At 35.2% G+C, this 13,969-nt stretch overlaps 1 protein-coding gene across 3 annotated transcripts in view; it reads left to right on the top strand.

Annotated features, from left to right (window-relative positions):
- LOC127426309 (kinesin-like protein KIF21B) overlaps positions 1–13,969 on the top strand; it is a 119,959-nt gene that overhangs the window by 69,159 nt on the left and 36,831 nt on the right. For 2 of the 3 annotated variants that reach the window (XM_051673040.1, XM_051673042.1), the window contains exons 15-24: positions 240–439; positions 1,262–1,369; positions 5,016–5,317; positions 5,828–5,981; positions 8,927–9,124; positions 9,230–9,331; positions 10,441–10,606; positions 10,868–10,928; positions 11,023–11,071; positions 11,289–11,488. In XM_051673040.1, coding sequence (XP_051529000.1) covers positions 240–439; positions 1,262–1,369; positions 5,016–5,317; positions 5,828–5,981; positions 8,927–9,124; positions 9,230–9,331; positions 10,441–10,606; positions 10,868–10,928; positions 11,023–11,071; positions 11,289–11,488 — 1,540 coding nt within the window. The remainder of the gene's footprint in view (positions 1–239; positions 440–1,261; positions 1,370–5,015; positions 5,318–5,827; positions 5,982–8,926; positions 9,125–9,229; positions 9,332–10,440; positions 10,607–10,867; positions 10,929–11,022; positions 11,072–11,288; positions 11,489–13,969) is intronic. The other variant, XM_051673041.1, reaches the window with a different exon arrangement.

Raw genomic sequence — 13,969 nt, 5'->3', positions numbered from 1 at the left:
TTATGTCTGCTTTCAAAGTGTTTTCTTTTTGTGTCTCGGCTAAATTTGTTTTGATTCTTTTTTTGTCAGTGTAAAATAAAGCAATACACCACAATAGGCTGTGGGTTACATTGATTTCACTGTGGTAAAGGCATGTTGTTAGATGTTTAAAACATTAAAGGTGCCTAAAACCTTATCTTGGTTGTGCTGAATGTGCTGAAACTAAGAGACTCGGTTTACTTTTTATTTTTATGAAATAGTGTCCATGGAGAACTACACTGAAGAGAAGGCTAGTAAGATTAAATCGGAGTACGAGAAGCGGCTGAAAGAGATGAACAGAGATCTGATGAAGCTGCAGGCTGCTCAGAAGGAACATGCTCGCCTGCTGAAGAACCAGAGCCGCTACGAGAGAGAGCTGAAGAAGCTGCAGTCTGAGGTTGCCGAGATGAAGAAAGCCAAGGTGAGAGCTGGAGAGTTGTATTTCTGAAGTTATGTCACCTCCTAGAGGCTTGTTAGGCGAAACGGATGCAGAATATTTCCATAGTTCCTCCAAGAGTTGAGATAATTGACTGTAATTTAAATGTGTGTAGCTGAGAAAGAAGACATTCACAACACCAGTTTTCTATTTTAAGATGGTAATTAAATCAGTGCCAATTTTCCCATGAGTGTAGATTTTTGTTGTTGCTGAAAGTAGTTAATCCCTTAAATCATTTGCATCCCCCAATTATACTAAAAATATGTACTTCACTTGTGACGGGAAAGTACATACTTTTGAATATAATAAGATGCATCAGTATTGGGAAATAATGTCAGGTAATTAAATTGTGTCATGATACCAAAGACCTTTTTGTCATGTACTATTTAGTTTTGCATGCAAGCGTTTTAACTTTTAGCTCTATCTAAAAAAAATAAAGTTGGATTTATACATTTGTAAATTGCTTTGGGAGTTCCAGCCTTGCATTCCTTTTCATTTTTTCAACTGAAAATGTTGACGAAGGTCACAAACTCCTCTTCCATTGCACAAGGTGTTGTACATGATATTAGTAAAAAAGCATGCATGGATTTCTATTGGAAATAGTTTACCGTCCGGGCATCTTTGTTTTATTATTTTTAAAATATGATGATTTGGCGCACACTAATTCTAATCTTGCAAAATATAGTAATAGAAATAGTATAGTAATATTGTAATAGTATGTTAATTCAGATGCAGGACTAATCTTTATCAGACACTGTTGCGTTGGAGTTTTGGTTCTCATCGTGTTTTTGGCCATCCTACTAATAGGTGGCGCTGATGAAGCAGATGAAGGAGGAGCAGCAGAGGAGGAGGACGATTGAAGCCAAGAGAAACAGAGAAATCGCACAACTGAAGAAAGAGCAGCGACGACAAGAGGTTAAATTGTGATTGAAAACATGATCATAACTACCAGGGCTGAACAATAAGGATAAATATAAATATTCAATGAAACAAATGAGTAATCTCTTCACTAATCAAAATACTTTTGAATGTAACTGTATTCTAAATACCATTGATTTAAATAGTAACTGTAGTGGAATACAGTTACTTATATTTTGTATTTTATATACGTAATCCCGTTACTTGTATTTCGTTACTCCCCAACCCTGAGTGTGTATGTATGTATGTATGTGTGTGTGTATATATGTAATATATATATAATATATATATACACACACACACATAAACAAAAGGCTTTTGTAATTAATTGTGTACATGTAATTTATTTCTACTCTTGCCTTCGTATTTAAATCATATCTATGAATTTCTACTCCCTAATTGATGAATTATTGTTGTTCTTGGGCAACTACTAATTATAATAATAACAATAAAACCAGCAATGATAATAATAATGATAATGAAAACTATGGAATCAGAGTAAATATTAATTATGAATTTTATTGAATTCATCTATCTGTTCAACAGCAATGTTTGGTAGCAAACCTCAAACAATTCACAAAACCAACAACATTACTAATTTCTTCAAAGCTTCATTTGAACTTTCTTCAAAGCCTTTGTCTCAAAGGGACTGGGTGCTCAGACATTGCAATTTGTGAGTGCTTTCTCCCATGCAATGAACATTGCGGGACTGTGGCAACATATGCGCTAAATAAAATTGTGGTTTCAGGGCAGTTCCGAGTGAAATGTCCACTGTGTGGCGCTAAAAGTGAGTGAAACCTTCTCCTAAACGGATAAGGTTTTTAAGGTTAATGTTCTATTGAGTTTTTAATCAACAAAACCGACCTCTACCTTAAACCTAAACGTAAACGATAGTGTCATAAAAAACAAAATTTCTGAGGCAACCACGTCATTTTGTGATGCTTTTATGACACTTTTGGCTCACGTGTGGACTCGTGCTTTTCAGGACTCATTCCCCAGTCTTTTGTATCGCATATGCAACACTCTATCAGTTGAGCTTCCGTACAATTTGATCACACTTAAGCAAGCTTGTAAATGTAGTTGATTTTGTAATGCAGATGTTAAAATTAGTCATGTGCTATAGTAAATGTGTTTAGATGTCATAAGATAGCATTGTGTGAGGAACAGAGTGAAAAGTGTTTATGAACTGATAATCTGCCATTTTACTGGTGATTTGAATGAAAGGGGATAAAAGTCATTGCTGTTTTAGCACCTCTAGTGTTCATTCCACCAGGAAACTGGCATTTTACGTGAAACAGACCAAATAAAAATCGTTTAGCAAAAATGTAGTTAATGGAACATGATTCTTTGACCAGGTAGTGAATGCCACTGGGAGAGAAATATGACAGTCGTTGGAGACAGTATAAAGGCAACAAACCAATAGAATTTAACAACTCTCACATAATCTCCTCTCTTGATTTCATTTTAGCTAGGAAAAAGTTACTTTTTTAATGTGAATACTTTTTTACTTTCACTCAAGTTGGTTTTTGGCTAGATACTTGAACTTTTGAGTAAAATTTTCACTCAGTATCCATACTTTCACTTAAGTATAATTTCTGAGTACTTTTTACACCCCTGGACAGCATAAAAGTATTCCATAAGACTCAAGTGATTAAATCCATATCTTTAGAAGCGATAGGTGTTGGTCAATATTTAAGTCCTTTTTTACTATCAATCTCCACTTTCACATTGTTTCACATTCTTCTTCTTTTGTTCTTGGTGATTTGCATTCTTCGTGCATATCGCCACCTACTGGGCAGGAAAGAGTATTTATAGTTTGAAACGGTGTCAAAAACGAGAGTCTCGGCGGTCCACGATAGACTGAATGGCAGCCAGAGAAAATAATTGTTTTCAGGTTTTAAACTTAAGCAAATTAAGCTTCAGCATTCAGGTTTTTTTTTTTTTTTTGTATCTGTATGTACAGTATCTAATAATGCATTGGCAATGTACACTTGAGTTTATCTTGCCAATAAAGCTTGATATGAATGGAATCTGCTCATCTGATCCTATAATTAAAAAAAGTTCACTGGAAAACGCCATAAGAATTTGCCCAACATTTAATTACAGAATGTCCACTGATTTTATGGAATATATATGTGTGTGTGTGTGTGTGTGTGTATATGTGTATATGTGTATATGTGTATATATATGTATATATATATATATATATATATACTTGTATCAAAGATTTACACCTGTAAAAATGTGTCTTATTAACTCAATACCACAAGAAAACTGAACATTTTAACATTTTTATATTTAAATAATTAAAATAAATGATGACTAAATTTTTTGCTAACCAAAGTTCTTTGGGACAAAGTATAAAATTAAAATATTTATATTATGTTTTAATGTTTTATTATTTATTTATGTATCATGATTAATTGCGATTAATTGCAGAAAACTGTGCGATTTAATTACAAAAAATATCAATTCACAGCCCTGATAAAAATATGTGTTCAGGTTTTTAGCTTGTAATAATTGCTGGAAATTATACAACTAGAATGTACTCTAACTCCATGAAAACTCTGAATTCATGCTATCACTTTTGTTGTAAAATGATGGCATTTGGTGCAAAGCTATCACAATCATATAATGATTCTAATAATCAATATTACAAACGTGTCATTCTCATAATTTTATACAAAAACCCATCTGCTGTATATTAGCCTAGTAGATAGTATTGTTGACAGAATTCACAACAACAATGTTCAGTACATCACAGAAAAGCAAATGTTCAAGTTTGCAAGATATAAAACATGATCAACAATGTAAGAAGTGGTGGCAACGCATCTCTGTCCCGATAGGGCAAGTGACTGTTCTGTCAACTGTCTGGAACTCTCTCACACTGGCCTGAGTGATTGGACATCCTTATGGTTAAGCCCTGACTATAATTAAATGCTACTAGTTTGTTTTTTAAGGTTATAGTAGGGTTAAAGCTTATGTATGTCATTTTCTCCATTTTGTCAAATTCTTTTCATATCCCAGCTTAATATGCAGAGTTTGCTATAAGTAAGCCATACGTAGGTTGATTGCACATAAAAGTGCATCACTGTCTCTCTGTGGCCTTATGAAAACATTGCTCTGTTTGTTTGAGTGACCTGTCCAGCCTGACATTACATAATATGCTTGACAAGTCGTGTGATTTTAGGAAAAGTTGTCTGTTTGTACAACCATTAGAAGACCGGGTGAGTTTTCTAGATTCTGTATAAAAATTATTTTTAAATTCAGTTTGATGCTAGCGCCACCAAACGAAATGCCAAAAAAATTTTCAAACCACTTTTGAATTCACACACTTTGCCTTCCATTGGTTGATTGAACAGAACATCCCACACCCAACTCACGGCATTGGTTGAGACAATGTTGTGCAGCCTGGACGGCCACTCAAAACAAACAGCAATTTTACAATGTCACAGATACAGTGTTTACAGTTTTTTTATTTTTTATTTATTTTTATTTTTTTTTGGCTTACTTATAGTTGTTTCTGCATATTAAGCTGGGATAGGAGAAAGCATTTTAAAAAGCTGTGCTTTAAGGGGTCATTATCTTGTATTATCATAAGCTTTTAAAGCATATTAAACCTTCTCTCTTCGTGCTCCATCAGTATCAGATCCGGGCTTTGGAGTCCCAAAAGCGCCAGCAGGAGATTGTGTTGAGGAGGAAGACGCAGGAAGTGTCAGCCCTGAGACGTCTGGCTAAACCCATGTCAGAGCGTGTGGCTGGACGTGTGGTCCGCAGACTCACCAGTGTGGACTCTGGAGCTGAACTCTCTGCCAGTATGACCACCACCTCCTCTGAACCCGAGTCGACTCGCTCAGTGTCCAGCATCATACAGCACTGGAACACCAAACTGAATAGATACCTTGGAGTGAATGAGAGTCATGGGAGTGGAGGAAGTCTGGCCAGGTCAGTGAGGGACTGTGATTTGTAAAACATGAAATCAAAGTTGACACTATTTACTTTCTTAATAATTGTCTTATTGTGCACAGTTTGTCATTTTGTGATGCCTAAATTCACATGTAGGAAACAAATCTGTTTAATTTAGTTTTTTATTGTGTTTTATTTGTATTTTTTTTTTTTTTGACAAAGTAGTATGGATATATGTATGGGCTATGTATCAGTTATCAGCCAAAAAATTTAATAATTATCTAAAATATGATCTTTATGAAAATAATTATAACTTTTCTGTATCGGCTAGAATTTCAGTATTGCGCATCCTTAACTTAGAGATACAACAACACATTAGATAAGTTAAATAAATTGCAAATGCTTCCTTATGTTGTATTTAAACAACTCATTTAAAGGCTAAAAAAATATATATATTTATGCAGTGTTGAATCTTTTAGGTGACATTCATTAGAAATTAATGTTCACACTTATGAAATGTAGTTCACATTCTTTGCTTCTTGTTTTCAGTAGCAGAAAGAAGTTCCAGCGGAAGGGTACGAGCACGGGTTTCTCAAAGGCGGCCCGTCAGAAGTGGCAAGCTTTGGAGAGGAGAATCATGGATATTGTGATGCAGAGAATGACCATCACCAATGTTGAAGCTGATATGGATCGCCTCATTAAGGTGCCTGGTGCATTTATTTATTGTTCATAAAGATTACATTTGATATACAGTGGGGTCCAAAAGCCAGAGATTACATTTAAATCAGGGATTAAAAGTCTAATATAAACAGATAAATATTTTAGGATTAAAGGTGCACTCAGTAATTTTTCCCTTATTAAGAAGTTTAACTCCTAAAGAGATGAATTATATGTAGGAAATCATGAGCACTCACGTTAAAATGAAGACTCCAGTCATATCAGTAACCTTATAAAAGCTGTTTTATTCTACATGGAGAGGCTCCGCACATGGGGGCTGCCATGTTAGAATCACGTGACCAGATGAATATTACTCACTTAATCTCAGTAATCGTCCTGTTATTTGACTCTTTTACTCATTGATTAATGTAATCATGGCTGACTGTGAATACTAAATTTCTACAATGGCATCTGAAACTGAAAACTTCTAAATGATGCTGCATCCAAGCTGCTAGGTGGAAGTCCAAGATGACACAAAGATAAAAGTTACAGAGTGCATGTTTAAGGGTTTTTAAAAAATGAAAACAAATAAATATTATGACAAATGTAAGAATTTTCACTATTTCTAGGTCACTAATCAAATGTAAGCAAATTTGTTGTATTGATCATGTACACTCCTTTTGTACAAAATATCAGACTTTAGACGCTCTTTAGAACATGCTCAGATCATGCTGGGATAACATGAATCATTAGGTTTTTGGAGTCCATGCCAGCTCGAGTGCATGCTGTCATTACAGCAAAATAATGACATACCAAATATAAGGAATTCTGAAATCCATGTTAGTTTTTAAAAAAAAAACAAAAAAAAAACTGTAACTGATGAAAAATGTAAAATAGAAGCATTTTCACTAGTGGACTTTTTGGACCCCACTGTATGTGGTAATATCCTGGAAACCTGTATTTTATTGTAGTGCTTGAATAGACCATCAAATGTTTTGTGTATGTACAAAAAAATACTATATCACATTAATTTTCTGTGAAACAATGGTTAATTATCAGTATCCCATATGTATTTACACACATTTTACATGCTATTTGTTACTCAAGGTGGCGCAGAGATTCAGAGATTTACATTTGACATTGCTGTTTAATGAAGAAACCACATGGAAGTTAACTGTAGCATGTACAACACATGAACAGTGTTATATGACTTTTGTCATTTTTGAAAAAAATGTTCAGAATTTCTTAAACTACTACAAAGAGTTATCCTCCACGTGCAGCAATGACAGCTTTGCAGATCCTTGGCATTCTAGCTGTCAGTTTGTCCAGATACTCAGGTGACATTTCACCCCATGCTTCCTGTAGCACTTGCCATAGATGTGGCTGTCTTGTCGGGCACTTCTCACACACCTTACAGTCTTGCTGATCCCACAAAAGCTCAATGGGGTTAAGATCCAGAACACACTTTTCCAATTATCTGTTGTCCAATGTCTGTGTTTCTTTGCCCACTCTAACCTTTTCTTTTTGTTTTTCTGTTTCATTCCTCAAAACAATGATTGACCGATGAGTTTCTAGAGAAAGCTGTTTCTTTTTTGCCATTTTTGACCTAATATTGACCTTAAGACATGCCAGTCTATTGCATACCGTGGCAACTCAAAAATAAACACAAAGAAAATGTTAAGGTTCATTTAACAAACCATTTCAGCTGTGTTTGATATAATGACAAGTGATTTTCTAGTACCAAATTAGCAATTTAGCATGATTACTCAAGGATAAGGTGTTGGAGTGATGGCTGCTGGAAATGGGACCTGTCTAGATTTGATCAAAAAGGACTTTTTTCAAATAGTGATGGTGCTGTTTTTTACATCAGTAATGTCCTGATAATACTTTGCGATCAGTTGAATGTCACTTTGGTGAATTAAAGTATCAATTTCCTTACGAAACAGCACAATCTGTACATTATTCCAAACTTTTGGCCTCCAGTGTGTATGTATGTATATGTATATATATATATTTTAAGCAATATTACATGAGCAAGAGTGCGATATGACCCTACATCAGCACTGCCGTAGGTAATCACAGCAGTGCTGATTTAGGGCCATATAGCATGATTGTGAGTGTGATATTGCTTATATACAACGGCTCAATGAACAAGTAAATGTAAAAAAAAAAAAATGTGGAAAAACGTAGTCATAAAAAAATGCATTTGTGCATGAAACTACTTGCTTACGCAAAATGACATTGTTACACAGGTCTTTTGACGGTTCTTTTCTGCTCCCCGTGGCTCAGTGCATCCATGTGAGAGCTAACAAACTCATTGACTATTTATACACAGACACTAATTGCAATTTAAAAAGTCACAGGTGTGGGAAATTAACCTTTAATTGCCATTTAAACCTGTGTGTGTCACCTTGTGTGTCTGTAACAAGGCCAAACATTCAAGGGTATGTAAACTTTTGATCAGGGCCATTTTGATTTCTGTTATTATGATTTAAAAAGGAGCCAAACAACTATGTGATAATAAATGGCTTCATATGATCATTATCCTTAAATAAAAGACATATGATGCATGATCAGTCATATTTTCTAAATCAATGCCAAAATTTTTGAGCACACTTGAGCACAACTGTGTGTGTGTGTGTGTGTGTGTGTGTGTGTGTGTGTGTGTGTGTGTGTGTGTGTGTGTATATGTATATATATAAACATCAAAATATATGTAATTTATTTAATTAATATACAATATATAATATATGTAATTAATATATGTAATATGTCATTTCCAAATTTCTTGAAAATATTTTGAAAGTTTTACTCTGTCTGGGCATTTTGTAGATTCATATGTGATAGATTATCCGTGCCGGGTCTCTAAAGACCTGAATATATAAGAGTGTTTGGTGAAATTCCAATGAATTAAAGGGTTAATTGTGCCATTTATTTGATAAAACATTGTTATCATTTAGTACATCATTTGTTTTATCTTTTGTGGTCCAGAAACGTGAGGAGCTGTCCATGCAGCAGGAGGCGCTATTGCGTAAGAGGGAGAATTTACTGAGCGAGGGCTTTAGAGAGGAGGAAAGAGTACTTCAGGAGATTAATGAGGAGATTGAAGTTCTCAATGCAAACATCGACTACATCAATGACAGCCTGGCAGACTGCCAGGCTACCATTGTACAGATAGAGGAGTCCAAGGTAAACACCCTCTCTCACTGGCTTATGAAGAATGAATTGTCATATGATAACTGTTATTATTTTGATAATATTGATGTAAGGTTTGAAATCATGTGTGTCCTGTAGGATGAGCTTGACTCTGTGGACACCTCAGTGGTCATCAGCTCCTGCTCACTGGCTGAAGCACGTTCTCTCCTGGACTACTTCCTTAAAGCCTCTATTGACAAAGTGAGTATAGCCAGACAAATCCATCAAAATCGCTTAAAGGAATATTCCGGGTTCAAAACAAGTTAACCTCAATCGACAGCATTTGTGGCATAATATTGATTAACACAAAAATGTATTTTGACTTGCCCCTCCTTTTCTTTGAAAAAGCAGAAATCTGGGTTACAGTGAGAAACTTAAAATGGATGTGAATGGGGCCAATTCGTGAACGTTAAAATAGTCAATGTTTCAAAAGTATAGCCTCAAGACATAAACGATATGCATGTTACCATGATTTTAGTGTGATAAAATCACTTACTAACTTTTTCTCTGTAAAGTTCTGACCAATTGTAAAACTTGTTTGCCATAACGATATAATGTCAACAAACCCTAAAACTCTAAAATGACTAAAGACGATGATTTAAACAACTTTACAGCTCAAATGATACATGTGTTTTAACAGAAGAATTAATGCAAGTGCTTTAATAAAATCATAAGCTTCACATTTCTGCCTTTAAATCTAAATTGGCCCCATTCACTTCCATTGTAAGTAACTCAATGTAACTTTAAATATATATATTTGAGTCAAAAATGAGTCAAAATTATAATAATAATCAACATTATTCCACGAATGCCATCGATTGAGCTTGGCTTGTATTGAACCCGGAATATTCCTTTCATTATTTGGCCAACTTTTTTGTAATTTATGGACACATGGAGTTATCTACTGGTTTCCCATTCATGGAAAACCTGAAAACATTATGGAATTTTAAAATTGTGATTTCCATGCCTTTTAAAAGTCATCTTTAAAAATCATGATAATGCCATATCAATTTCTATAGTGAATATAACATTTTCTATAGATGTCCTGCATATATGTATCAAATATTTAATCTACTAGAAATAGCTTTTTTTTGAGTGCAGTCTCTTTAAAATTTAGTATTATCACAAATCCTTATCCGGTAGTAACAAAAGCTTGGAAAAGTCATGGAAAAGTCATTGATCAAATGATGTGGGAACCCTGAATCCAAGTATGCTTATAAATAACATTAATTGTCTAATATACTGTAAATGTACAGATGAGATCATCAAAAGTTGATTCGTAACTACAATAAATGGATATGTGTGAATAGGGCTTGCAAGTTGCCCAGAAAGAGGCTCAGATTCGACTGCTGGAGGGTCAGCTGCGGCAGACAGACGTGATTGGCTCTTCCCAAAATCACGTAATCCTGGATGCTCTGAAGGAAAAGGCAGAGTGTATCCCTGAGTTACAGGCCCTAATCCACAATGTCCAGCAGGGTGAATATTCACTTTAAACAATGTAGCAACTTTTAAAAAGTTTACTTCTGTGAGCTTTTAAAATAAAAGTTTTGAATTTAAATCCATTAATATTCTCCCCATTTAATATCCCTAAAGATCTATTGTATCTCCAGCCTTTAACCTTTACTGTTGATACATCCACATGTACCAGACAGTCGGTTTATGATGAGATCTTTCTTACTGAAAATACTCTTAAAGTTTTTTTGTGTTAAATAGTCCCTATTCTTGTGAATTCTTCAGAGAATGGTTACGCAAGCACAGATGATGAAGCATCAGAGTTCAGTCAGGCATCAGAGAGCAGGTATGACTGCATTCCACATGGACATACCCTGATTGATTAGTTCACATTTTGATTTAAGAGTCTGAGATTGAACATCACTGTTGTTTTGCTATAGCTTTTGCCAAATGAAGTTGTCTGCGAGTCAAGATGACTTTAAGTTGAAGGTAAAGCTCAAAATGTCTTTAATCAAGTAGCTATTTAAGACATTCTAATACTTTGTTACATGGCTCTTATAGACGTACATAATGCATAAGTTAGAGAAAAGTATTATTATGTTATCAGCTTTGGAATACATCACTGCCTCATGTCTGTGCTAAATGAATGACCAGCAGGTGGCAATGTAGTATTTTGTTGAAATTTGTACTGCGCATTCTCTTGCAGGTTGAGCCTCGGCTCTCGGCACAAATGAAGGCAGTGTCAGCTGAGTACTTGGGCCCCATACTGGACCCCACCTCTAAGAACATCACAAAGTCCTTAGCTTCACTGTCAGAGATCCACGAGATCGGCCTGATCCTCAAAGAGCCCTATTCAAGAGAGCTAGTGTCTCGAACCATTAGCCTGCCTATCAGAGGACACACCTTGTAAGTTAAACTATGGCATGCACGGACCTCTGATACAAAATGTAACAATTTTATTTTTATGATGTTGGCACGGTTCGTACAAGGTGCTTGAAGTGCTTGAATTTGCTTTTTTTATCTAAGTCCTGGAAAATATTGAGTATAGCCATTTTTACCAAGAGGTGCTTAAAAAGTGCTTTAATTATAGAAAATCGGTAAATAAGTTTCTTAAATCATTTAATAAGTTCAATTTATTTATTTATTTTTATAAAAATACAGAAAGTCAACATGCCCCCCCACTGCTACAGCCAAAAAACAGGTCTTCCTCTTCCCGCTTCTTGCTCTTACATACGGCCTGTGTCATGAATAATGGAGAATAAAGGATTTCTTTGAATGTTTTTATTTTATTTTTTTATTTATTTATTTATTTTTTTTGCATACTTCTCTCTGTGTGCTCTATTCTTCTTATTCAGAACCGCTTACATAAAAAATTATTTTTATGACTGTCGACTCCATTAACGGTACTCAGACATACTGTACAGGCTTCTGCTGGTGCAGACGATACACCGTACTAAAGTACACCTTAATTTCGAGAAGCGCTATTCAGTTGCGTGTGCAGCAAGAAACGCACAGCGTGACTTGTAGTCAAATTGACAAACAAATGACTCTTATGAGCTGGTTCTTTTTAATCGTATGGGCAGAGGTCCAGACCACTGCTGAAGCAGCGCATAGACGGCGCTGTCACGTTGCACCCGTTACTTTTGGCAGTGCTGTTCAGAATGGGCCAACCACAATCAATTGTTACTGGCTGAGGATTTAAAAAAGTGTTTTATAGATTCTGCTGTGGCAGATTTCACAATCCTTGCATCTATCAGTTTCAATTACAAATTACTCTCCAGAGTGAAAAAGTTCTCCAATGAGATGTAAAACATTCTGAGATTTGAATGTGGATCAATGGAGGACTCAGTTTTGTGAAGCTCTCCCTTGTGTAAAGAAAGCTTTGTGTCTCTCAAAACAGGTTAATACAAGAAAATGGCTTGACTCTGTTATGCAATTTTTTATTTATTTTTTTCCCTTTTCACCCAATTTGGAATGCCCAATTCCCAATGTGCTTTTAAATCCTCATGGTTGATTAGTTATTCGCCTCAATCCGGGTGGCGGAGGACAAATCCCAGCTGCCTCCGCGTCTGAGACCGCCAACCCATCTTATCGCGTAGCTTGTTGAGTGCGTTGCCACGGAGACATAGCACGTGTGGAGACTTCACGCCATCCACCGTGGCATCTACGCTCAACTCACCACGCGCCCCACCGAGAACGAACCACATTATAGCGACCACGAGGATGTTACCCCATGTGACTCTACCCTCCCTAGCAACCGGGCCAATTTGGTTGCTTAGGAGCCCTGGCTAGAGTCACTCAGCACACCCTGGGATTCGAACTAGCGAACTCCAGGGGTGGTTGACAGCGTCTTTTACCACTGAGCTACCCAGGCCTAAAAAACATCCTTGTACACCACTTTTACATGGCATTTAGTTATTTTTACAGTTTTTACATTATACAGTTTATTTTTTAATAATTTCTGATATAAGCATTAGTGAAAGGCCGAACAAGTGTGCAAAAAATCAAAACTAAATAATTATTAATAATTGAAATAATTTTAGAAGAATGTTTGTCCCTTGATTTCATGCCATTGGTGTTATCAATTTTAAAAAAAATTAAAATACAAAAAGTTGTGGAAAATAATTTAAGGTCAAAGTTCAGAAAGGTCAAAGAGGCTGCTTAAATATGCATATAGTGATTTTCCAGCGTGTTAAATTATTCATTCACATTTTAACTAATATTTTCACACACAAAAAATTGGTTTTGTAACCCATTTAACCCTTATTAGTGTTAACCCTTGCTTTGTTGGTGAAACAAAATTAAATAATAAAAGAAAGAACAACAATCACATTGTACTTAATGAATAAAAAATAATGTCAAATGTTTCCCTCAGTGTTTATGGGCAAAAACTGAACTGAACAGAAAATTTCAATATTTTGCAAGTTGGAAAGTCAACATTTTTTAAGAATGACCCATTAGCAATTTCGGTCAGTTCCTCAAATATCTGTTGTGTGACTTTAGAAAGCATGGAACATAGCACATGAGTCATAGACTACTGTTTATGGACCCAGGTATTCACTTTTGTTGGAAAGCGAAGTGCGTTTTAAGGGAGCACACTACAATTGCTCATCAATTTAGTCATGATGAACCAAGAATTGTTAATGTGGGAATGTGTAGTTAAAGATGCACATTGAGATGTTGTACTTGTAATAAGTGGTGTTTTATAAAAAAAAATAAAAAAAAATAGAATAAATACAATTATGTTTATTTAAAATGAACAAATAAAGAATTTGTTTTAATGATTTCTCGAGCATAGTCCTTGAAAACAAAGAAAAATGTGCTTAAGGTCCTTGAATTTCACTTTGAAGCATATATACGAACCCTAATTGGACCAAGGCGTTTTGT

The sequence above is a fragment of the Myxocyprinus asiaticus genome, chromosome 35 (assembly GCF_019703515.2).
Source record: "Myxocyprinus asiaticus isolate MX2 ecotype Aquarium Trade chromosome 35, UBuf_Myxa_2, whole genome shotgun sequence".
Lineage (NCBI taxonomy): Eukaryota > Metazoa > Chordata > Actinopteri > Cypriniformes > Catostomidae > Myxocyprinus > Myxocyprinus asiaticus.
Note: the sequence above shows the minus strand (reverse complement) of the source record. Positions and strands in the feature narration are given on the sequence as shown.